The 25,743-nt window shown below is 42.0% G+C and overlaps 1 protein-coding gene across 4 annotated transcripts in view; it reads left to right on the top strand.

Moving 5' to 3' along the window:
- Nucleotides 1-25,743, top strand: part of HDAC4 (histone deacetylase 4) — a 422,181-nt gene that overhangs the window by 252,379 nt on the left and 144,059 nt on the right. For all 4 annotated transcript variants that reach the window (XM_025199370.1, XM_014518186.2, XM_025199369.1 and 1 more), the window contains one exon: nucleotides 8,230-8,351. In XM_025199370.1, coding sequence (XP_025055155.1) covers nucleotides 8,230-8,351 — 122 coding nt within the window. The remainder of the gene's footprint in view (nucleotides 1-8,229; nucleotides 8,352-25,743) is intronic.

Here is a 25,743-nt window from a genome sequence, read left to right as displayed (position 1 = left end):
GGAAAGGGGCTGATGTATTTTTAATAAAAGAGCTACATGTTACCAATCGGTGTTCGTTTGGCTTCATTTTTTTCTAGGTAGATGCATTGCAAATTGTAGTGATTGTGAAAGGAATTATCTGACGTTTCAGATATATTCTTTTCAAATACTGTTATGTTACACTAAATGATACATGTATGCCTTCTCTAATTCAGGGATGTCAAACTCATTTGGTCTCTGGGCTAGAACTGGATTGTAGAGCTCATTGTAGGCTAGATCTGGACCTGCCTCTAGCAGTCTGATGAGCAGCATTGGCATTAACCACCACGGGTGCCTGAGCCAAAGTGTCAGCTCATGGAGCCACAGGAGTTAATAAAGCCATTGATTGCTGTGCTGTGGCTGAAATGAGCCCTGGTCAGACTCTGTACCCTAGAATTTGGTGGCAGGGTGCTTGATGGTGATATTATTCACTGTGGCTCTCTGATCTGCTGTGTTAGGGATTAACACTATCACCGCACACCCCATCCCTGAATTCACAGCCCCTTCAGGGTCTAGAGTGTCACCCCCACTCTAGTGTAACTGTCCACAAAATTGTTTCTCCTAAGAGCACTTTGATAGATATTTTTTCTGTGGCTACTCAAAGTCGATTATTCTGTGTAATTATACCTACAGATCAATCTCTACCAGGCATCTAAAATTCTTTAATTCATTGTGTGGTCTTCAGTATGGGAAGTTTATGTCTCTGGGGTAATGGAAAAATTACCATTACAATTCACGTAATTGGCATTCAGGTTATTTAAAATATTACATTTTTAAAAATATTCAAATTGTACCCCTCAAATTAATTTCTGTGGCCATGTAGTGTTAATAAAAAAAAATTAAGGATTTGCTACATCAGTCATATACATACTTGAAAATACTGTGCCTTGAAAGTGTCACACCAGATGTAGAAATATTTTTTAGTGCTGAAAGCCCTTTAATGAAGACACTAACTATTGACCACCAACCATTCCAAACCAGGCATTTTGAGCAGGATTGTATCACCTGATGTTAACTGGCACAATTGGCCTTCTTGTGCTGAACCCCGGATAACGCTAAATAGTCTACAGCTTGATGACACCAAACTGTCCTTTAGACTTCACAGCCAATGATCATGAAGACAAATGAATATCAACAGAGCTTTACAGATCTTTCAGACCTAACATTGGAACCTCAATGTGCATCTGCCAACTCAATATTGAGGGGATAAGCAGAGCTGAATGTGAATATTTGTGCACAATTTGGGCAGAAAATTGCATTGGTGAACCACATCACCTCTGAATAATCTCTCTGTGCATTTAATGAAATTCTATTGGATTTGCACAATACTACACCTGAGGCAATCAGCTGCTGCAAAATTTGGACATAAAATTGTGATTTTGGTTTCCTTGCTTTGTGATCATTGTATCATCATATGCTAAAAAAAATTGGCACAATGTCACATGAAAGAAAAGTGATTTCTTTAAGCCAAGTTATAGACAGACATCAGTGTTTCTCAATTATTTTAATACTCAAGACTAATTTTATGTTTGAGATTTACTCTCAAATAAGGACCAACCCCCGCCCCCCTCTCTTTACACATATTTCACAGAGAAAGTTCAGTGGTTGGTTTCATATGAAAGTGGTATTGGCATAGTATTATGAAGAGAAAAATAGAATACACTCATTTGATGGCTGTAGGCTGCTTTGCTTCATTCCTAAATAATATCTCCTATTTGTTAATGATTTGTATTTACATCTGAATGGGTTGATTTCAACAGTGATTCAGCATGGTCTTTCTTAGGGGTAAAAGCACAGTCTATCCTTTTCTAGCTTACTTGCGTCCACAAAAGGGTATAAATATATAAACAAACCAGAAATGTATGTTTCACTCAGCAGAGCCAAAGGCTCCCGATGTAGCTGAAAATAATTGACCTGTACGCTTGAACATTAGTCATTGTTGAGAGAGAGACCATGACAGGTAGAACTGAAAGGGGAATAAAGCAAAATCAAGAAACCATCTCCTGATGCTTGTGGTTTGAGCAGAGGCCTACTAGCCTCTTTTTGAAAAGAAGTTGTCATTGTCCTGGTTTGTCTGGGCTTCAGTGAGTAAAACTAATTAAACGTCTGAGGGCTTTGGCCTTCTGTTTCTCCAGAGAGATGCTTCCATGTAGATTAGGCTATTGCAGATGAGGATCATAGTTCTTTCTTAAAAAGAGAAGAAACTCATTGCAGTGAAAAATATTAGAGGCAGCTTCCTGGCTGCCATAACTTAGCTTTCCCTTGTTTCACTACCTGAACCATTTCTACTGAACAGGATCTGAATGAGGGGAAATATTTGATATCATCCTCTCACGGTAGTTTTTACCCATGCTGTTAGGCTGTGATAGTGAACTCCATTCACATTGAAACTTTCAGATCCCAAAGAAAAAGTTACTCCTACCCCTACCTCATGATTGAACAGTTACGCACACAGCAGACTCTTGTGTGCATTCAGAATGGAAGGAAGAAATTAGTGTACATGTACACGAGGGTATGTGTAAAAGAGAGGAGGGAATTGGGATGTGCATGTAGAAGAATGCAGGGATCAGAAGCAATGAGAAAACTGACTAACATGCTCTGGCTATTTTTGCTGCTCTAGAAATGGACTAGAACATCGAGAACCCATGGATAAACCTCGCCTTAAGTTAGTCTTAAAGGTTGATATGGAATATGATCAGAATATTAGAAATATCACATGATAGCATTTTGGCTGACTTGTTCAGTGATCCCATACACATTTCTTAATAAAGACTATATTTAATTTGGATTAACCTTACAAATGTGTAAGGAATTTAAGGGTAAAAAAGTTATGGATCCTATGTAATTCATATCAGAAGCAAGAGTTCCAAACTCAGGACATTCAGAGTTAAATCTTAATCTTAAATGAAATTCCAATGTTTGGAAATACAGAAATGTATACAGAAATATGGAAAGCACTCGAAAATCATAGCACCAATCCCTAAGGATATGTTGAGATGGTAAGAGAAAAATCTGATGTGCCTTTTAAACTTAGCTTTTGACATCTCAGGTTAGATTAAAACTATTTTGCATTAATTATGATAGTATAATTGTGTAGTGTCATCACACAGGCTCATATAGTAACACATGGATGATTTATGTAGTAGCAGTATTTAAGATCCACTGCTAAATCAACAGTTGGTGATAATATGAAAGAGGTGAACTCTGTTTGAAACTGGAAGCTGGCATTATTTTTCTGTCAGAGTTGATTTTCCAGTATTCTGCTCAGCTGCATGAGTGACCAAGAAATTTTGGAATGACCCTAAGAACACGTGACTGTGAACAGCTACATTCTCACTTTCCCATTAGGTTAAAATGCCTAGATTTTATTATGCAAAAATAGCATTAAGTCAATAGTGGAATGAAGGCTAATGAGTGATTTTACATTTTAATTCCAGAACTTTGATCACTTTGATCCTGTGGCCTCAGGAAAATCTGATGTGTAGTTGTGATTGTACGTGAATTTTCTGTGTTGAAAAAAAGTAAACTGTTACGGTCTGAAAGGGAAATCTTCGTCTTTCGATTAACTATGCTACTGGCGTATTTCTCTTAGACCTTGGTGCCCTTAATTTTGTGGCCTCCTCTCATTTATGGCAGGTTTTAGGCTCACAGTGAGTCCAATTAGTGGGCTGCTTGGTAATGCCTCCGTCCCCAGGGTAGAACCACAGGGAAGCAGCCAGGCAAGCTGCCACATATATCCTTATAATGGGATCATGGCAAGGAAATAGAGAGTAATGTGGGATTTGCCTAAAATAGAGGTCAACAGCCTTTTGCCTGCACAGGCCAGAGCTTATGACCTGACTCTGGCTATGGGCTGAAAGTCTCCATCCTCCCCCAGAGCGGCCAGTAGCTGGCACTCTCTCTTGCTGCAGATTCCTGACCCCTCTAAGCTAGGGAAGCACACATGCAAAGCAGCAAAAGGCTCCTTAGAAGAGAGGAGTGCTTTCAAGGGGGTGGCTGGTACAGCGCAGTTCTATATCGCCTATCCTCTGTACTGTCTTGGACCTGTTTGAGAGCCAAATCCAGCCTGAAGGCTATATATTACCAACCCCTTAATGAATAAGGAGTGTGGACTAGGTGGGCTGAAAGCTTCTCCCACTAGGGGGCAGAGGCAATATCATTTGGCAGAGATATATCAAAGATATGGCCTGCAGTACTGCCTGTGTGTATTGGACAGGCTCCGTGTGGCACATACAGCATAGTACCCTCTTGACCAAGGGCCAGCTAAAGAAAAGACTAGAATCTTTGGAGTACTCAGGTCCAAAATAATGATAGAAAATGATCAACAGGCACCTAAATCTGGAATGTCCAAGGAGGTTAAAGTGTTCTGCCACGGGCATGCATGACTTTCTGGAGCTGATGTTAGATTGGCATTTATTCATTCTTTCATGTAGAGGGGCCCTTTAAGCAGCAGATGGTATATATAGCATTGGTAGAGTTGAAGCACCTTGGATGTTATAATCAATGTTATTTGGTCCAGTGATGATGTGGTGTGTGTTGCTGTTCAAGCACAACAGACATCTGGGTCTGCTGCAAATTATGGTGCTTCAACGAGAATGGAAATTATGTAGTTTATTGCTTGAGAGATGCCGTTTGAGGTTGTAGGGCTGCCTGTAAACCAGGGCAGAATAATCTCCCATGACTACCTTCAGATGGTTGTCTTTTTCCAGGAGGGGTTGGAGGTTATTAATGGTCTAAAGTGTTCAAGCTGGGAGGTGTAGGTAACGACCAGAATTGAACACTTATCTGACATCAGCTCTAGAAAGACACAAAGGCCAGTGGCAGAACACTTTGACCTCCCTGGACCCTCCATCTCTGACCTCAGGGTCTCTGTTCTTAGGCAGCAAACCTTTAGAAACTGATTTGTACAGAAATTTGCAGAACAAGAAATCATCCACAGACTGGATTGTGTTGTATATGGTTTATGCAAGGGACTGTACATATTTATCACATTACCTGGATTAGTTTTTCTGATCCCTTTGTTCCTATGGGCTCTTGGCTTACATGCCTCTCTCAGCACTGCCCTCTTCCCCTTCCCCTTCCCTTTATAACTTTTGTATTCAAATAACTCTCTCCATTATGTACAGCGCTCTGTGCATGTCTTTTCACAGCATCTGATGAAGTGAGCTCTAGCTCATGAAAGCTTATGCTATTTATCTCTCTAATTTAGTCTGTAAACTGCAAATCTACCCTGCCTTCTCCTTGATTTCAGATTAACACAGTGACTGTCTTAGTACAGTTACTTTTAAAATGTGTTGCCAATAACGTTGTTCACTATTTTAAAACTAATTTGCCACACACAATCTTGTTGTTTGTTGTATCATCTTGAACACATCATAATATAGGTTATGATGGTTTCATTGTGATATGGACAGGGCATTACAGGGTCTGCTACAGACTTTCCAAGGAGGTTCTCATGTGTGTATCATGTTGCTGTTGTATTCTACGTGTCTGCTACTGAAAAAAGGAAGAAAAGAAAGGAAGCTTGACTGTATTTTTGTTTTAGTAACTGACATTGACATACTTATGTGTTTGTATTGAGTGAGATTGTCAAACTCACAGGTGCCTGTATTCTCTGCATGTGCAACACTCCACCAGAGATGCATGCAGTTGAATGTTTATTAAAATCAAATGACCGCAGGTGTGTGTGTTTGAAGTAGCATATCCCCTTACTATGCGCACCTGTTTGAAGGATCACACATTGCAAATAATAGGTGTATTATGTATTTGGAGACTTGCATATTTTAATTTGAATGTGCAGTTTTATATTTGAATGTGCAGTCAATTATCAGACTTGAAAATCTCTGAAGGGTATGCTGACATATAGTCATAAGAGCCATGCAGTTTGTTGAAACCAGTGTAAGATTTTATGGTAGGAACAGCATTGCAGTTATTGTTGGACAAGTTGTGCCTGTGTGCGCCCTGGAACAGAAACAGTCCAGGATTGATGTGTACACACAGTGCCCCATTAATCAGGGTGTACTGAGTGGCTGAATGTGTTGCTTTTCTGCCATGGATTCGTTGATGCAATCTCAGGATGACCATTCAGATACACTTTGCAATGTCCTGGGATAAACTGTTAGTACTTCTTATCCCATTAATCTTTTCAAGATTTATCCCAGGACAACAGACATAAATGTCTAAACAATTTTGCAGTTTGTCCCAGGATAAAATGGTTTATCCTGGGATAAATATGATGTCTGCTTATAGCTTTATTGTCATATTTCCCAGCGGTACAAACAATTATGGCTGGTGAAAGTTTGCAATATTGAGTATCCAGGATTCAACAAATCCAGATGCATCAAACAGGGCTTTGTAGTTACAGTGTGCCTACTCTTCATGATGGTGTAGTTTAAGTCATAATAAAATCAATTTTAGTACCTCTTGGTAGTAATCTGTGCTTCAGGCATTTGAACTTTGTTTATAAAATATCTTTTGGTGTCAACTTCAAATAAAATGGATGGAACTGGGCAGAGAAAACTAATTCTGCATTGTGGAGGATTTAGACATTTTGCAATACGATTTCATTCAGATCGAGTGTACTAGTGAACTGTGTATGCATGTATGTGGTTACAGAAATAGAAAATGTGCATGTATTAATATAATGTGAAAGTATTGCAGATCTGTTGAAGATTTTATGGAAAATTTACAAATGCAGGAACTAAAAATAAATATTACATTAAATTGTTTGGGAAGGATATTCATGTAGAACATTCTAAGTTGCATATTTTGTAGACTTTTTAGTAAATAAATGCACTTTAAAAAAAACTTAAAAAATTACAAACGTTCATTTTGTTTTTTTGACAGCTTTTGATAATCAGTTCCTCACATTTCAATTGAAATCTATACATTTTAGTACATTGGTTACTATAAACCTGGTGAAACATGCTTCTCACTATTTTAACTTCCTAGATGTTCTGCTAAAGAAATTGGATGGTTTATTTAATGTTGAAGTTGGAACTACAATAAATGTATTTCCCTAAGGATATTTTACTTGCAGAATATTTTAATCAAGTTCTTCTAGAATGCCTGATTAATGAATAAGAGTATAACTGGGAGGACTGAATGTTTCTATAGCCAGGTGCTTATTTTGCATTCTCATTAAATTATTTAATATTTTAAACAAAGAATACAGTGATTAAGTAATATTCTCTCTGTAAAATTGTTTGATAGCTATGTGTCTATAATCTCTAGCTATTAACGGGATCATTTTGTTAAGTTGTCAAACGTATTAATGTGGAAAGTCCAGAGATTTCCAAAGTTCTGTCCTGGTCGGGTTTCAGCATCAGCTCATATACTTCCCAGAAAATAAATTGGCAAACTTGGTAAAGGTCACTAAGTAGAAAAAATACAGCCAGCGTAGTTGTGGAAGATTGGAAAATTCATTAATTATTTAATATCTTTAGCAAACAGAATAAATTACTTCCAAAAGTCTTTTCAAACAAAGCTATAAACTGTCATTTTAAAAAAGATGATCCCGAACAGTTTTGAGTCCTTCGGTGCCAACCCTGCAAAGTACCTACACCTCAATTCAGCAGAGTAATATCCAGAAGGACCACCTATCCAACATTGTTGCTGTTGTGGGGTTTACAGATGACAGCTAAAGTGTTTACAGTAAACTTTTTTATGCCATTGTTTTGGGTTTCAGTTTAGCAATGACCATTGCTAAACTGAAACCCATGGAAAAGTACAAGAAAGCATTTAAATGTGCTTAACTTCTGCAGTATGACTCCTCTTATTGAATAAGGTCCCAATTTAACACAGTTCTTAAGTATACATGGTTGCCATACTTAGTTGAATTGGAGCCTTATGTTGCAGGACTACTCCCATGCATAAACTTAAGCATATGCGTAATTGTCTTGCTAAATCAAGGTCTCAGATTTTAAATCTGTTGTTGTTGTTGTTGTTGTATTTGGATGTTTATGTAAAGCGGGAACTAGTACAAGGAAAACAATAGGAAACAAGTGAGCAAAAGGTCTGGTTGCTTTTTTGGGTGTTTTTTTTTAAAGAGATAGTGCCTTTGTTCAGGGTTAAGTTTGAGTTACAAATGGATTGCTATGGTTTGAAAGTCAATAGAGGACTGTTTTAATATAACAGTGAGAAAATTATTCTATGCCAAATTTCTTTACAGTTTTGTAATATTTTCTGTACTTCTTTCTACTTCCTATACAGGAAAACACAGCATAGTTCTCTTGACCAGAGTTCACCTCCCCAAAGTGGAGTATCAGGTACCTATAACCACCCTGTACTGGGGATGTATGATTCCAAAGACGACTTTCCACTCAGAAAAACAGGTAAAACCTACAATAATATTCTACTTGCCCTATTTAAATGTGGTTTTCTTCATTGTGACACACATTCCTTTTTCAAAATGAGTAAATAAATCTTAACCCAAAAAATTAGTGTTACTTAGTGAGGTAATATTTTAAACAAGTTTTTTCTTTTTCTTGTGCACTCTCATCCTGTAGAAGGAATGAAGAATGCATGGCCCTACCTTTTGTTTGACTTCAGATAAACACAGCTAACTATCTCTTTCTGCCTTAAAAACTATGGAAGGCAATTTATTTTGCATCAAATCTGAGACTGTCATTATTACATGGAAAAAAATAATATCCAGATTTGACTGTCTAGAATCAATATGTTTCATTGAATAATTAAGTGTTTATTTCTTGGTGGTTTTCTTAAAAGGAGAGGAAGAGAGGGAGAGGTCAGAGATCATGGGGACTTCACTGTAACTAAACAGTAGGGCTGTGCAAAGCTTCGGTCCCTGATTGAATTCGGCAGAGAGTCGGCCCAATTCGGTGGCCAAATCTCCGAATCCGAATTGAATCAGAGGACCCTTTAATCTCACCGAATCGAATCGGAGCCTTCTGAATCTATTTGGAAAGATTCGGAGATTTGGATGTTGACACAGCTTTAAATGTTCTTTCTACGTACCTTTAGGTAGCAGGCGGCTCGTGAATGCTGCAATGCTGGGGCGCATGGTGTGTCCCACAGGAGTGCAGGGGACTCCCCAGCATGCTTGGCAGCAGACCCGGAAGTGAACCATAAGCATTTCCGGTCCACTTTCGGGTTCACCGGGGAGCATGCTGGGGCCCCTGCCCCACACCCCTCCTGCTCGGCGACTGGTGCCTCCTGGGTCTGGAGGGATACCCAGGGTCCCCCCACGGCCAATTGCCGAGCTGGGTGGGCCGCGAGGGGTCCCCCCCATGTGCTTGGCAGTAGACCCGAAAGTACTTTTTGTTCCACTTTCCTCCCGCACTCCTGTGGGATGCTCCGCGGGAGCAAGCCACACTGGTATCTTGAGGTATGTAGAAAATTTTTTTTAAACTGTCCATGTCCGAATCGCTGATTCTTTGAATCAACTTTGAATCTTCAGGTTCGTATTTGGCCAAATCAAATTGGGGACAGTGATCTGAATCAACTAATCGAATCGCCCGCTTCACACACCCCTACTAAACAGTTACTTTTCAGTTATGCTGTTTCCTGCAATGTGGTTGAGGGGGTTTATTTCTCCATGATACATTATGTAAATTACTATATTTTGATTGGCCACTATCATTAACTCAGTGTCATATGCCAAAAACCAACATGCAACCTCGGGTTCTAATATCACCATCCTGCAAGCTACTGCTACTTCCTTCAGGGAATACCTAAACCCTGATAGATTCCTCTTGATTTCAGAAAGAATTGTGACTGAAAGGACTGTATACATAGTATTGTGTGTTTTTAAGTGACTTTTTAATGCCCAAGTTTAACTAGGAGAGCTGCTCTTTTTGAGAAGTCAAAATAGAGGTAAAAGGAAAAACCAGGGATGCATTTGAAAAAAAGAATTTGAGAGCTTCTGTAGGTTTCTTTTGAAAACCACTATTTACAGGGGAAATCCTATAACTGTAGATTGGATGAATCTTTGCATTCTGTTTGACTAACAGCCACTAGCCAAAAAGCACTTAGAGATTTGCATGGTCATGTTTTGAATATGTCAATGTGTCTAGTGCAATTACTATAATCTCTGCTCTGATTGGTTGCCAAGCTTTTGGCAAAGTCTGATTGGTTGCAAAGTCTGTTTATTTGCAACTGACAGCCACTCTACTTTCACTCTTCTGAAACCTCAAACTCATTGAATACTTAAAGGGAAAAGAAAAAAGCACAGCACAATGATAAACTGGTGTTGTACTTATATTCCTTTATATACATTCAGATTAAGGCAAGTGAAATATTTTTACTCTGTTTTAAGTAAAGTATTTTGTGAAAACTTAACAGGTATATCCAAAATTATTAACTTCAGTTACAAGAAATCTGTATGTATGTTAGCTGTGTTTCAGACAGCTTCCCTGTGTGAAGAATCTGGCCCAATCCAGTTGTGCAATATTGTCTTAATGCTTCTGAACTGTGGTTCTCCAGGGATGATGATGTTCTAAAGTCACACCCATGGTTCACATTTAGTTAGCATGAGTCCAGTAAGTCTGTCTGGATCTCTGGGCCATCCCTATAATTCATATATTTTATTGAAAAAATTGAGGATTATCCTTCAAATTTATTATATAGTCCCAGATTCATTTTTCTTGTACAACTAAGGTAAGATCCATCAGAAAAGAAAGTGGAGTATTATTACATTAGTTTTACATCAGCTCCTGAGAATTGCATTTGTGAAATATAGATATAGCGCTCTATATATCTATACACACACACGTGCGCGCGCGCGCGCACACACACACATTTTGCAAATATATATGTATATATACATTTTGCATAAATATATTGCAAATATATACATATACATTTTGTAAAATATACATTTTGCAAATATATTCTGTAAATTGTTTCATCAAGTGTTTGATTGTATTCTGTCACTTATTGTATCTAACATAGTCTTTGCCCAGTAGTCTGTCACTTTGTAAATAACAAATTGTTGTTTCTATTAAAGCCTTCCAACAGTAGAATTTTAAATGGAACATGTATAATAAATTACTTTTAAAGTTGTCACTTATTGTTCTATACATTGTAGAATGGTGTCATTGTATTTTTCTCAGCTAGTCGCATTATATTTTTTCACATTACTCTGCCAAAGGTAAACTGTTGTCATTTTGTGTAAATTGAAAGAGGTTTCTCAGTTAGGGATATTTATGAGAAAAAGATGGGGGAGGTATTCTGTACCATTTGTAATAACTTGTAGCATTACTCAGTGGATAAAAGAACAATGCAATATTTATAAAGTTTTTACTTCAGTGTAGTGTGGATGCATCTGAGCTAACTACACAAGCTGGGTTGGGTAGCAATAGCAGTTTAGTTGCATTGGCACAGGGCTTCTCTTGGGCTACTTCCCCAGTTATTTAACTTGGTTTTCAGGCAAATGTTTGCAACCCTTGCTTTAGCTTTGTACTGCAAAAGCTGCTAGTATCCAAGCTAGCTAATTTATCTACACCAAACTGCAGTTACAACAGTGACTGCTGTGTAAATATACCCTAAAACTTGTCTGCACCCGAAATAATCAGACTTCAAATGAAAAGAGAGAAGTCTATGTGCTTTCATTGATGGAAATAGGAGGGAGAAATTGGACTGTTGAAGTTTTCACTTAAATGTAGAAAAATTTTGGCTATTCTGCATCTTGGGGACAGTTGTTAGTCACAGAATAGAAGCTGCATTATGACATTTTTGTCCATGCTTGTGCTTAGCTGCATCTCTACCATCCCTTGTACCCTAAAATACATCGGAAATGAAGCTGTAAGTTTACATTTATTTCCAGCAACAGTGACCCAGTGCCCCCAGAGAAGAAACTGAGTGATCAAAAAGTCAGGTTAGTATTCCAAACCAAATTGGAGGATGTATGTTGGAGATGTTCATATATTTGCCAGATGTCCAACAGACTAAACTAAATCTTTGGCCGTGGCCTCTGCCAAAAAGTCAGCTGCCTGTTTGACTTCCACTAAAGATGAGACAAGGCTGGGTTAATTCCTTGGGAAATGAGGATCATATGTATGCCTTTAATCTTGCTTTTCCAGAGCGTATCTTAAGGGTAGTAAACATTTTAATAGCAATTTTACGTCTTTAATTTTAATTAAGTGGTCTTTTTTCCCATGTAGTCAAATACTTAAATACTGTTTTGTCCTATGTGTAACGTGAGCAGATGTTGCTGTTCGTTAGGGAAAGCTTACCAGCGGTAAGCATAATGGCATATGCGAGTAAGATTTTAGTGTATGTACTAAAACAGAGGAAAAGTTTCTGTGTGAAGGTCACTATGTTCCTTTATAGTTTCTTGTTATAAAAAGGGGATACTCTGATAACTTTTGGTATGACTCACTATGGGCTTTTTTGAAAAATTGGATCTTCTAGGGACAGGACAGGCAAGTTGTCAGACTGGAGAGAAACGCTGGGGAATACCTATGGCAGGTGCCTTGCCTCATTTCACACTGGAATTGCTTATTATCTTAAGTAATATTTTATAGGTAGTAAAGCAGTGTGATTGAACTAGGAATTTGCCAATGTATTCAAACAATATGACTCACCCAGCTGCTAGAAATGTCTTTCCATTTGGTGAGGCCTCATGGAACCAGAACTAGATATGCACAATGTTATATATGTTTGGGAAAGATAAGTGCTGTAGAAAGAGGTGGGGGGTGGCGAGCAGGGTGACTGCCCTAGGCGCCACAGCGAAGGGGTGCCAATAGGCACTGCCCAGCCGGGGCAGGGTGCAGGACAGAGCTATGAGTGGCTCATTTGGGGGTGCACAGGGACAGAGGGAGGGTGGCTCCCACCACTGCGTGCACTCCCAGGCAAGCTTGGGGGGGCCATGTGCCCCCTGGATCTGTTCGCGGGCCGAGGGTGGGCTGCTGCTGTGCGTTTTACCCCACCTGCCAAACTTCCTTGCCACAGTACTGGGAAGGGCCAAGATATATCTATCTATCATATGTAGAGTATTCTAAAGCATTTCAGGGTACTAGAAAATGTTTGGTTTTCAATTTCTGGATGACTGGACAATTCTAAGTGTTTTCATTATTATTGCTAGGCCTGCAAAAACTTGCGGTGTCATCTTTTTTGTTCCACTCAAAAGAGGATTAAGAATCTGGATACAGCTTTCTTGGCCATAGAACTCCCTTCTACAAGAATCAGTAGATCTCCAAGTTTCCAACAATTGGTTCAGGGGCCATTTGTAAACATTCCAGTGTGGACTTGAACTTTCATTTAAAGAAGTTTCAGGTACTGATCTTACTATCTGGTTCAGCATTGCAGGCTAACCTACACTCCGTGATTTTTGGGCTTCCTATTCCTGGAACAGGAGGACTTTCCCAGCCCACCTGCGGAGATGAAGGTGCTTTAAGACTGTAACCCAATAACTGTCTTCTTCGCTGATAAGGCAGTCTTCTCTCCTCCTCTTCTGATAAGGCAAACTGTAGGCAGACAACTTTAGCTGTTTCAAAGACTTGGTGAAATAAATGGCTCCAGGCTCTTTCAGATTTACCTCTTCCACTGAAATCTAATTTATTTGTTAATTAATAAGCTGATAGATCTCTTGCAACTGCCTGCACCTATTAAGATGGTAGTGCTTTCCCCTCTCCTCCCAGTCAGCAAGTGAATCATAGACCCTGGAAGGATTATATGACACAGTGTTAGCCACCTCTGCCCAGACTATGTAGAAGGTTGACAAAAATCATCAAGCTCCTTCCGGAGGTTCAGTTTTTCTGTATTTGCCTTATGCCTTCTCTCTGTTGGTTACAGCTGCCAGTGAAAAGACTAAATAGTTTCAGAGTACCTCAGACAACAAAGGCTGCCTATACTTGTGTTCGAGGTTGGGGGGGGGAGCATTGATTAAAGTGGTTCCAGACAGCTGCTCTAATTAAAAAGGCTTACTGTCGTATGTATTAAGCCCCCCGCGTGTTTCAAAATGGCCATGGATGTTTTATCTAAAGCTCATTCGACAAGGTTTAGATAAAGCATCTCTGTGGCCATTTTGAAACTCATGGGGGCTTAATACACATGACAGTGAATTAGTGCTGGAGCATTCTAATTAGAACATGGAACAGACTTGATTACTTCAGTCTGCTCTAATGTGTTCTAATTAGAATATGAAGGAGAACCTCTGTAGGCATCCAAACAGCCTGTAAGACTGGACTTGTTGAGGCGTAAATCCTTCTACTTTGCTAATATGCCATTCTGGGTAGTTGAGTAACAGGCACTATTGATTAGATACGATTTATGAATATGTGGTATTGTTCACTGACAGACTGCCACTTGACTTGCTAGACGCTTTACCACCCTGATACTTGGAGGAGTAGCTAGTAGCCAGTATCTTGCTTCATAATGCATTGGATATGGCTGATACCACATTCTGCTTGATGACTCTTGCTGTTGTCCTAAGATGGTTGTCCAGGGTTTGTGGTTCTGGCTTCCTCTAAGGCAGGGACGGGCAATTATTTTGGGCACAGGGTCATTTACTGAGTTTGGCAAGCCATCAAGGGCTGCATGACAGGCAGCCCAGGGCAGATAAATATTAATTTTCTAAATTTTTTAAGGGGCCCTGCGAGCTGGATAGAATGGCCTGGTGGGCCGCATCTGGGCCCCAGGCCACATTTTGCCCACCCCTGCTCTAGGGAGTCTCATAACATTTTGGAAGACCTTTCTTTTGAAGAGGAGGAAGCTTGCAGCTCCAAAAGAGATAAGCCTCTGCACACCCTGAAAGATTCAAAACAACACAGTATTCTTTAAGGGTTTATACATTTGTTAAGAGTAGAGATCACTGTTTTCCTGGTGGTCAGAATTTTTCTTGCACGATGGAAGGATCCAGCCATTTTTTCTGAGGTGTCCTGTTCTGCCTTCCCAGCATCTTTGTCAATGCTGATGGATGCCTCCATGCTAGATGAGGAGTTCACTCAGAGCGCAAGGGAACTGGCCTCTTAAAGACGAGGTTGCCTATCAGTGTATTGGAGCTCAGGAAAGTTCACAGTCTGCCAACCATTCCTGCATCATATTATGGGTCACCACTTTAAAATAATGATAGACTATAAAGTAGGGCTATGCGAGGCTTCGGAGTGTGCTTTAGATCCAGAGAAACTTCAGATGCTTCAGTGTCCAAAGCAGCACGTCCTGTTCGAAGCGCTGGTTTTGTTAGGCTTTCCGAAGCTTCAGAGCTGCCTCAGAGATCTGGCCATGGGGTATAATGGGGAATCAATGAACTATCTATAACTTTGTTTTTCTTTGCCTGATTTCAATGAAACTTGCGGGGATGGTAGCCTCTGCTGAGAGCATGAAGCCTGCCAAGTTTCAAGAAGATTGGTGCAGGGATTCAGGGGGAACTGCACCTCAAATTCTTGAAAGCAAAACTCACGTCACGTCTATGTGCTACACCACAGCGGGGTGAAAACTGCAGGGGTGGTGGCCCCTGCTCAGGCCACAAAGCCTGCCAAGTTTCAAGAGGATAGGTGTAGGGGTTTGGGGGGAAGTGCACCTCAAGCTGCAGATAAGCAAAACTCATGAGATGGGTGACACTGTGTTTTAAAGCACAGCAGGGTGACATCTGCAGGGATGGTGGCCCCTGCTGCAGCCACGATGCCTGCCAGCTGTCGAGGAGATAGGTGCAGGTGGGTTCTGGGGTCCTGCACCTCTAGCTGCTGACAAGCAAAACTCGTAACATGGGTGCTTGTGCAGCTGACTGTCTCTGTCTTGGGGCAGTTGATTGTATTGATTATTTCCCAGACAGTTGCATAAGCACCCATGTCACAAGTTTTGCCTGTCAGCAGCTAGGGGTGCAGGGCCCCAGAACCCACCTGCACCTATCTCCTCGACAGCTGGCAGGCATCATGGCCGCAGCAGGGGCCGCCATCCCTGCAGATGTCACCCTGCTGTGCTTTAAAACACAGTGTCACCCATCTCATGAGTTTTGCTTGTCTGCAGCTTGAGGTGCACTTCCCCCCAAACCCCTACACCTATCCTCTTGAAACTTGGCAGGCTTTGTGGCCTGAGCAGGGGCCACCACCCCTGCAGTTTTCACCCCGCTGTGGTGTAGCACATAGACGTGACGTGAGTTTTGCTTTCAAGAATTTGAGGTGGAGTTCCCCCCAAACCTCTGCACCGATCTTCTTGAAACTTGGCAGGCTTCATGCTCTTAGCAGAGGCTACCATTCCTGCAAGTTTCGTTGAAATAAGACAACAAACAACAAAGTTATAGATATTTAATTGATTCCCCATTATACCCTACGGCCGGATTTCTGAGGTGGCTCCGAAGCTTTGGAGCCACTTCAGCCAGATCAAAGTGGGAACCCGGTCCAGAGCCCCGGATCGGATCGCTGGCACCTGAAGCGGCCAGATCCAAAGTCGGATCAAATAGCTGCCTACTCTCACAGGCCAACTGTACAGCTACAATGCCATCCATCCATAGAAAAGGGTTCAAGATCTTTTTCAGTGTGCAAAGATGCCAACAGCTTCTAAAACTGGCACACTTCCCACTGGACATACCTTTTGGCCATGTACCTCTCGGGCTTTTGGAAAACCTTGGTGAATTATTTCAACAGATGTCTCCCTTCTATGATTCAGAGAGATCAAGAATGCTAGGCATTTTCTTGGTCAGGATCTGCCCAAATATCTACTGTTTTGCTTTGGACATGATCAAGAAATGCTGGACCTTATGCCTCCAAAGTAGAGCTCAGCTCAGCATCAGTATCAGTCTCACTGTCTGATGCTGTCTTCATCTCGTGTTCAGAGTTTATATGCCTTACAGCCTATAACTTGCACAGTATTGGTCCAGTAATCTGTCGTGTTCCACCCAACGGTGCTGAAGTTGGAGAGTATAACAAAGGGTATTTCTGCTGTTAAGAGGTCTGTTCCCACAGTGGGACCCCTCCTCAGTCTCTATTCTCACTCTCAGCTGCTTGGGATTTTACCCATTACTCCAAAGCATTGGCTTCTCCTGGTACTGACATACCACTACCCATTTCCCATCGTTATACATTTTATTTAACTTAAGCCTCCCCTTTGCCTCCCCCATCTTAGTTTGAGGTATCCTTCCTTCTTTCAGTCTCTAGTCCATTAACTGACTGTTTGACACAATCCTTATCTGCCCCATATTTTCTTTCTTGCTCCTTTCTTCCATCTGCCATCTTATTTCCATAGTTCTAAAGAAATCCTGTACTGTGCCTCCAAGCTCCTGAATTCCATTCTTTCATCTCTTCCCTTCCCTCTCTCCCAACTTCCAGTGGTCTTTCATTCATTTCCCTCTACTATCTACCACCTGCTCTGATGTTACCCACACATACTAAGATTAGATGTGCGCCCCCCGCCAGAGGACATCTCTTCACCACTTCCTTGTCTCTATACTTCTCTGACTCCAGGCCATGTTTCACTGTGTTCTAGCCAAGGTTGCAGTTTGGATACAAGAGAGCAGAAAATAAACCACAGATGATAGATTAATTTCACTTAGCTATGGGAGTGGCTCCTCAACAGGGAATAGTTAATGCCAAAATTGGCAGGTGATGGAATGGGAGTTCTTTAGTGCTGCAGAACCAATTCTGTTTAAAACAAAACAAGCCTAACAAGACTAAAATTCCAACAGCCTTGGCTTCAGAAGTAACACAAATCTTTTGGGTTTTTTATGATTAACTGACACTACTTTGCATGTCATAACCTAGAGCACAGATGTTTCTTTTTGTTCATCATTGTGGTTGCCATTTTTTTCTTTGAATACGCAAGTCCTGCAAACTGGTACACTGACACTACAAAAAGACATTGCCAAAAATGTTAAGTTTCTTTGGGAAAAAAACTGAGAGTATGATATAAACAAAGGGCAGGGAAAGCTGGAGTCCATCCTAAATAAAGTTCTTTATTTGTCTCTAAACCCCAGCAAGTTAGCTTTCAGATTTTTGGCACCAAGAAAAAGACTACCCTTATTTGTATTTGTAACTTAAAACTGACATATCATGCCTTTCAACTTTATTAAATTTGATTAAATTTTCTTAGGTGAAATACCAAGTCCATCCCAATACAGTTTGGATTACAAGACCTGGAATCCAACCACAGTCTTTGTTATGGGTGGGGTGACATAAATGGCTGAGGGAACACAGCTTGAATTATTATTGATTTCAGGATAAATGTCAGTGCTAGCAATTAAACCCCTGTAACCTCAGAAATTTAGACAAGCATTCAGAGAGAATAAATACGTAACTGCACAGTGCTATTTTTACTGTATCATTTTTTGCCCTTTTCAATTACTAGATTCTTTTATATCCCTTTGTGTACACATACTTTGGCATATTGTGTTACTCTAATATATAAGCACAGCATTTCCCCCGCCCCCCATTTTTAAACAAATAAGGTCAAATCCCTACATAAGCTAGTGTCTCGTCAAAAAAATACAGTGAAGTATATGAATAATTTCTAAGAAACATTCCTGAAAAATTTACAGCATATGAAACGGTAAACACTAACAGCATGCTATTAGTACATCCCATCTCCCAAAGCATTCTAATGTATTTTTAGTTCTAAATTGATCTCTTCCTGTTTCTTGGCCTTTGGGTTTCTGCATGAAATTATTTTATTATTAGACTCCTTGGAGGTGCAATTTTTAATTACCTGTATCCTGTTCTCAATGTAGCTGCTAAATAAATTTCACAGTATAGCTCCCTCTGTCATAAATGCTGCGTCTCTTGCACTCATTTTCTCAAATAATTGCCTAAAAAAAGAAGAAAAATTTGCAGGACACAGCCTCAGCCTGTAGGGTGGACTGCCACCCTACAGCTGGTCACCCATGGGACCAACATCTGTCTAATCATGTTCGTTCTCTCATCCTTTCCCTATAGGCAGAGTTGTATGCAAAAGAGCATTAAGAGCATAAGTGCCATGCTGGGCCAGACTAGTGGTCCATCTAGGCCAATATCCTGCCTCTGACAGTGGCAGAAGTAGATGCTATAGAGGTAGAGCATCAAACCAAATATCTCTAGAATGATCTATCCCTTGTTCAGTACCATCCCCGGCATCCGCCATTTATTGCTTTAGAGATGCCAGTCTCCAACCATTCTGTTCAATAACCATTAATAGATCTGTCACCCATGAATTTACCCAGTCTCTTTTTGAACCCGTCTATGCTGTCTGTCTCCACCACCTCCTGTGGCAGTGTATTGCACAGCATAACTAAGCTCTGTGTGAAAAAAACACTTTTTCTTGTTAGCTTTAAACCTGTCACCAAGTAATTTCAGTGGGCTCCCCTTAGTTCTTTTATTCTGAGACCTGGTGAACAAGAGTTCACTTGGCCCACACCCTTCATGATTTTATAAACCTCTGTAATATCCCCCTATAGCCATAAGGGAGCATTTTACTTCCTTCTGGTTGTCCATTGTGACCAGAGTACTGTAACATGTTCAGATAATCCACAAAGGCCAGTACCTCACCAAGCATGCCATCTTTAGTGTATTTAAAGCAGGGGTGGGCAAAATGGGGCCCAGGGGCCAGATGCAGCCTGCCAGGCCATTCTATCCAGCCTGTGGGGCCCCTAAAATATTTAGAAAACAAATATTTATCTGCCCTTGGTTGCCTGTCATGTGGCCTTTGGCTTGCCAAAACTCAGTAAGTGGCCCTCTGCCCAAAAGAATTGCCCACCCCTGATTTAAAGCCTAAGTGTTCCAAGTCAGTGGTACTGAGTGCTGGTTGAGTTAAAGCCTTTACATCAAAGCAAATATAAAGGAAGAGCTTACAGTCCTTCATCTATTACTGCCAAAGTCCCTACTTCAGGCTGCTTTCTAAAGAGTTGCACAGTTGTAAAGAGGGGGTCAGTGATTTTGAGTAATAGCACAGGCCAAATCTCTATACCCTCCTGCCTTTTGTTCTCTATCTCTAGTGATGGCAGCCATTGGGTGTATTTGAACTGCTTTTTGCACAAAGGTTTGCAGGTAGGTATCTCCCTGGAAGGTATCTCCTTAAAATGGCTGATTTCAACACTTGTTCTCCTGAAGTTTTGTAGTTCAGAATTATAGCCACTGTAAATGCTTTTAGGCATCTTTGAAACTGCTGACCCATTCACTTCCACTGAGAGAATTTGGGCTGCTATTATGAGAATGAAGCTGATAATTGCGGATGCAGAGATTTAGAGAAATCAGGGAATCCTGCAACATCAAGCCCATTTCCAGTGTGTAGAAACACCAGCATTTCGCAAAGTTTGCCTTGCTTTGGTACCAATCTAAGAATATTTAAAAAACAAACAAACAAACAAAAAACCCCCCACCAAGAATGACCTAGATCAGGATTCCTATCCAATAGGGTGACTCAATCTTTGTGCTTTGTCTTGGATGAACTGATTTTTTAAAAAAAGTTGTGGCAGGCCTCCATCACAGCTATCTTGGTTGGTGGCCAGTAAAGAAAAATTATATCCTGCTCAAAGACATCCCTAACACTGTCTCATGCCCTCTGTCTAACAGGTTCATGAACAAGATATTAGTAGCTAGAGAGGAGATTGGTCATACTTGTCTTATTGCTTTGTTGAAGTGTCTTTTCCTTGACCTTCATCACTCTGTCACTAACTAAATGGAAACTCCAAGGACACTGGTCAGATTTAATTGCTGTGTTTTATGTAACTTCCAGTTGGTAGTATGTGTTCCATTCTGCTGGTTGCTGCCCTTAAGGATTAAAAAAAAATCCAGAAATTGTGTAGATCTGTGATAATCAACCTTTTAGGATTCGAGGAACCCCTCATTGTAATCCAGCCTCCCTCCACCCCCAATAACTGTGTTACACTAGGTAGCCAGGGCCTAGGAGTGATAATCTGGACAGATTGGACCTTCAGAGAAGCAGAATAGCAAGGTGGTAACTTTTGCTATTACCCAGAGCCTGTCACCAGTGAAAGAAGCTGAAATATACCATATTTACTTGAATATAGAACAGCCCTGAATATATGGCAACCTCCCAATAATTCGATTCTATATATGGAGAAATTATAAAATTGATATAATTTTCCAGGTACAGAATCTAATTATTGGATATTTGCCTTGAATTTTTGTACCACCCCCTCCCACCCCCCACCCCGCTACAGTAGGGAAAATAAATTTGGGAGGGGGGGATCAAGTGCCCCCCTTGCCCTCTGCCCCCAAACTTCTTTGTCCTGTTGCCCTCACCTGGCTTGCTATCAGACCCTGCTTTCCCTGAGCACATGGAAGTGAGGAACAAATTTGAAAACACTGACTTTGTACTATGGGTACCCATAGACTTAGTTCATCCACAACTGATGCATTTTACCATTTTTTGAAACTGCTGCAAGTTTTACCACAGGTACTCCATAAATATTTTCAAGCAACACTTTTGTGTATCTACTTATATATAGTACAAACTGTGCATGGTATTAGTCAAAAGCCAAAGGGCTCATGATTTACCATAAAGCTCCTAAGCTGGCTGGTCCTAAGCAGATTCAAGATCATTTCAAGCCATGGAGATCCCACAGCTCAGCACTGCTCAGTATGCTCAGCACTGTCCTGTCGTCCATCCCCCAGCCAAAAAAAAAAAAAAGGATTCATGTGCTAATTAGCCCCCACTTAAGACTGGAACCAGATGTTCTTGTCACAAAGTCCTCGGATGCTCCAAAAATGTATGTGCAGATGAGATGCAGAGCAACTTGGTCCAGCTCCACCTCACAGAGAGAGTGGGGCCACACTCACCATATTCAACAGGCTGAGAGAGGGGGTAGCAGAGGGATCCTGGGTGAACTGTTTAGGGCCCTGTTTGGTGACATTTAAAGCTGGTGAACAAACAGAAATAATTGGAAATGGGAAGGAAAGGCACAGCTCAGCTGTGGGTAGAAGTAAAAATGTATGCAATGTAGTGGCTCACCATGACTTGAAAAAGAGCCAGTGCTGAGGGGGCCTCAATGTAATGGGTACTACCACATATCTTATTAACTAGCCTAACTAACTAGCCTTGTGGTAGGTTCCTATCCATGTTTGCCCAGTATCGGCTGTGTGTTTTATAGTCTTGCTTGGTGTTGGCTGCATTTAATAAACGTCATAGTCTTTTTCCCTTTATTGAGCACTTGCTGCTTTTGGCAGCAGTTTCATGATAGACAAAGTATTTAATGAGGTTTCCTTGTATGTGAATGTAAGACGAGAAGCTTTTTCCTTCATGCTGATTGGAGGGGAAAACTTCATCTTATATTTGCGTCAATATGGTACTGATGGTCATGTCAAATGCAAAAACTCCTGGATGATAAATTTATAAAGGGCAGTGTTAAAAATCATGTACATTCTACTCATGCAATTCTGCTTTGCAAGTGGTAGGAAGAATAAAACCTTACAGGTGTTCCGATCCTGTGGTGATGCGTGCAGTATAGGAAACCTAATAACTGTAATTGAGCAGGTGCCTGCTACTTCTTAACATTCATTGTCCTGTACCTCCAGGTTATCAAAGAAAAAGTCTTTGAGGAGAAAGTAGGGGTAAAATGTCCTATATGTATAGAATCAGAAGTATATGTTTTTCTTTGCTGTTGCAAAAACATGGGTAGGGTAGCATTACACTACTAAGCTAGTAAATTTGCTCTGAACACCTTGTGTTAAAAACAAATTGGGTTTTGTTAGTAATTAAAACACTGTACTTATCAGTAAACACACAATACCTCTCTGAGCTGATTCTGATCATTTTAAATATATTAAGTGACTTGTTTTATGACAAAGATTGTTTAGAGGAAAATAGAGTAGGCTGAAATCCCAATGTATGTAGGAGTATAATTTAGAGTAAGTCTTTGAGCTTTGTACTGTATAGAGTGTCTCAAACTCGAGAGAGATTCTTTGTTTTCCCACCCACACTGTACTTCCTGCAGCTGACATGGCCCAAGCTCTGGCTCTCCTGCACTGCATACTTTATTCTGCATCCGCATACATAGTACTTCAGGGCTTGTGTAGGCTCAGGCCCTGAGCTTATATACACATTAAGTACTGCCCCCTTCTGGTCAGGTGACTTCCCCAGACTGGCTGCAGGTGTGCACTTTACCTTGATGGGCCACTTGCTGCATAACCAGCAGTGCCTCCTTGTTACCTTCCCTCTTACAGCTGGCCCCTGTTTAGCTGCCTGGGCTCTAGCTTTTGCGGTTTCTCCCTTTAAAATAACAGGAGCTCTAAGCTCCCTGTTATAGCCTTTAGCTGTATGTGTAGAGGGTCCTTAAATGGGTGCAATCAGTAGTTCCTTTTCTGTGTCATACATGTTGTGGTATAAAGACCTCAGTGGTGGAGCCAGTGGATGAAGACGACGTACTTCTCAATGGATACAAAGGCGGATGAGGGCTGCAGCGGAAGAGTAACCCCAGTCATTTTGAATCTCCTTGCCACTGGACACAGGTTTCTCCTCCACCAAGATCCATGTGCTTGCCGATGCACAACAGTCTCCTCAAAGTTTCATAGTGCTTAAGGTTGTAAGGGACCTAAACAGATCATCAGATCCGACCCCCTGTCCTGGGCAGGAATGAGTGCTGGGGTCACAACACCCCAGCCAAATATCTATCCAAACAAGATATCATCTAAAACAAGTCATGCTCAGGCTTCTCCCACTGGATCCAGCCACCAGTACCCATAACCTTTATAAACCTCTACAAAGTCCTGCAATGATGGACAAGTGATTATGAGGGCAAATGAAGTGATCGCTAGGAGTCTCTAATCACAGATCCACATGCAGGTAGTGGTTGTGTGTTGGTTGCGTCAGTCTTGGAATGGAACAAGAAGGTCATTCGGCAGCTGAAGTTGTGACTGAGCTGTCCTTTTTAGGATCCGTCTGCTCACCCTGCAAGAGGAGGGGGCTAGAAAAGGTGCCCTAAATATAGGAGCCCATCTTATCTTCCCCAACTGGATAGCCGCTTCCAGGGGGATTATTCAAATGAAGCACAAAAATGTCCTTCTCATCCTGGAATGTACGAACGCTACTAAACAACCTAAACAGTGACAGACTGTGTCCGCCTGGTCTCGAACATCCAGTCACATGTGGCTGTGGCCTGGAAGGCCAGTGGTGTTCGCCCTATCATTTGCTGCGGGCCGTTGAGAAGATGTTTACTCCTGGAGCGGTCTCCCCCAATCTCGCCTGCCACGGCTTTGAACATTCAATTAGTGGGGGGGCTGACCACCCGGGGTCCCTCAGTGGCAGAGAGTCCATCTGGCGGTCTTCCACGGGGCTCCAACCTCCCCAACACCCCGACCTCACACCAAGCCTCGGCAGAACAGTACAGTCTTCCTGGCTGTGCTCCTGACACCGTTATGTCCCTGGTTACATCTGCCTGAGTGGCCATCTTCCGTCTGGAGTATAAGCTCCCAAGGGGGTGACACGCTTGAATAATGCCGGGTTGCCTGAGATGTCTAACTTGGGTAATGAGGCTGGCTCCCCTTCCCCACGGCTTGAAGCCTGACCCGGGTCTCAAGCAACGATTGAGCTCAAGAGAGCTCTGCTGCTGTTATCCTGCCTGCGCCACCTGGGCCTGCCCCTCAACCCCTCCAAAAAGGGGGAAACACAAAGAACATACAAAATAAAAACACTATCATGTTTCAAGGGACCTGTGCGGTCCCTTCCTGGGTTCTTCCACCAGGGTACCAGTCACCTGCCTCTCTGTAAATTTGTATTGGGGCTATACCCTGCGTGTGGCCGGGGTAGCCTGCAGTCCCTTGCGCAGGTCGTCTCCCCTGTTACCCAGCCTTCTCTCTCTTAGGGTGCCTCGCAGCCCTTCTGCAGATGCCTGGCCACTCTTCACATGCAGGGTCGACACCCCGCCTCTTGTGGCCTCACTTCACAGCCCCTCACGATGCCCTCGCCTGATGCCTCCCAGAGGGTGTGTCTCTTCTGCCTCCCCGGTGCCCTCAACGGTCCCACTTGCTATAGCATGAAGAGTCGCATCCATCCCTACGGCTCCTCCGTCGATGCTGCCGGCGTCAGGGTCCTCTTCTGGCTCCTCGCTCCTTTTGTCACCGTCGCCAGCGTCAGGAGCAGCTTCTGGCTCCTTGCTTCTTTTGCCGCCATCACCAGCGTCAAGAGTAGCTTCTGGCTGCTCGCTCCCCCTGGAGGATCGTCCTCCTCCAGGGCAGGGAGCCTCCGCAGGCTCTCTCTTCCAGAGGGGCTTCCGGGAGGCACCCAGTGTCTGTGCCTTCACCGGCTCTGGTCTCCCTCCTCTTCCTCCTTTGCCAGTGGTCTGCTTTATTCCTACCAGCCGGTGATTGCCAATGACATCACCAGCCGGCTTCAGCTGTATAAAGGCGCGGCTCACGATCCGTGTGGGTCTCTCCCCTTGTTCCGGCTGCGCTGCAGGTCATGCTGCAGGTAAGTGTTTCCCTTCTTTATATTTTGTTTTTCTTTTCTTTGGGGGGCTCCCATCCCTGGGGGTCCCCATTTGTATTTTGGGGTCCTCTCTCCTGCTCTTCCCCATGACACACCTAAATGTAGAACAGGTATTGTTGCTCGAGAACTCTCATGTTGCATTGATATTGCTGCTCCCAGCAAGACCAGATGTCCGGATGAAGGCCATCTGAGGGAGGAGGGGAGCGGCTGTATGTGCTCATGGAAAGGGAAACCTGCAAACAACAGGCGAATACACAGCATTGGTTGTGCCGTTAAGAACCAGATTGTGAGATGAGCGATCAGATTCCTTGTTGGCATTGACAAGTGCCTCATGACTGTCTGCCTCCAACTGACAAACCATTTGCTTGCTACGGTCATTGGTGCATGTGCCCCAACACTTGATGCCAAGGAAAAATC

The sequence above is a fragment of the Alligator sinensis genome, unplaced genomic scaffold (genome assembly GCF_000455745.1).
Source record: "Alligator sinensis unplaced genomic scaffold, ASM45574v1 scaffold233_2, whole genome shotgun sequence".
NCBI classification, from domain to species: domain Eukaryota; kingdom Metazoa; phylum Chordata; order Crocodylia; family Alligatoridae; genus Alligator; species Alligator sinensis.
Note: the sequence above shows the minus strand (reverse complement) of the source record. Positions and strands in the feature narration are given on the sequence as shown.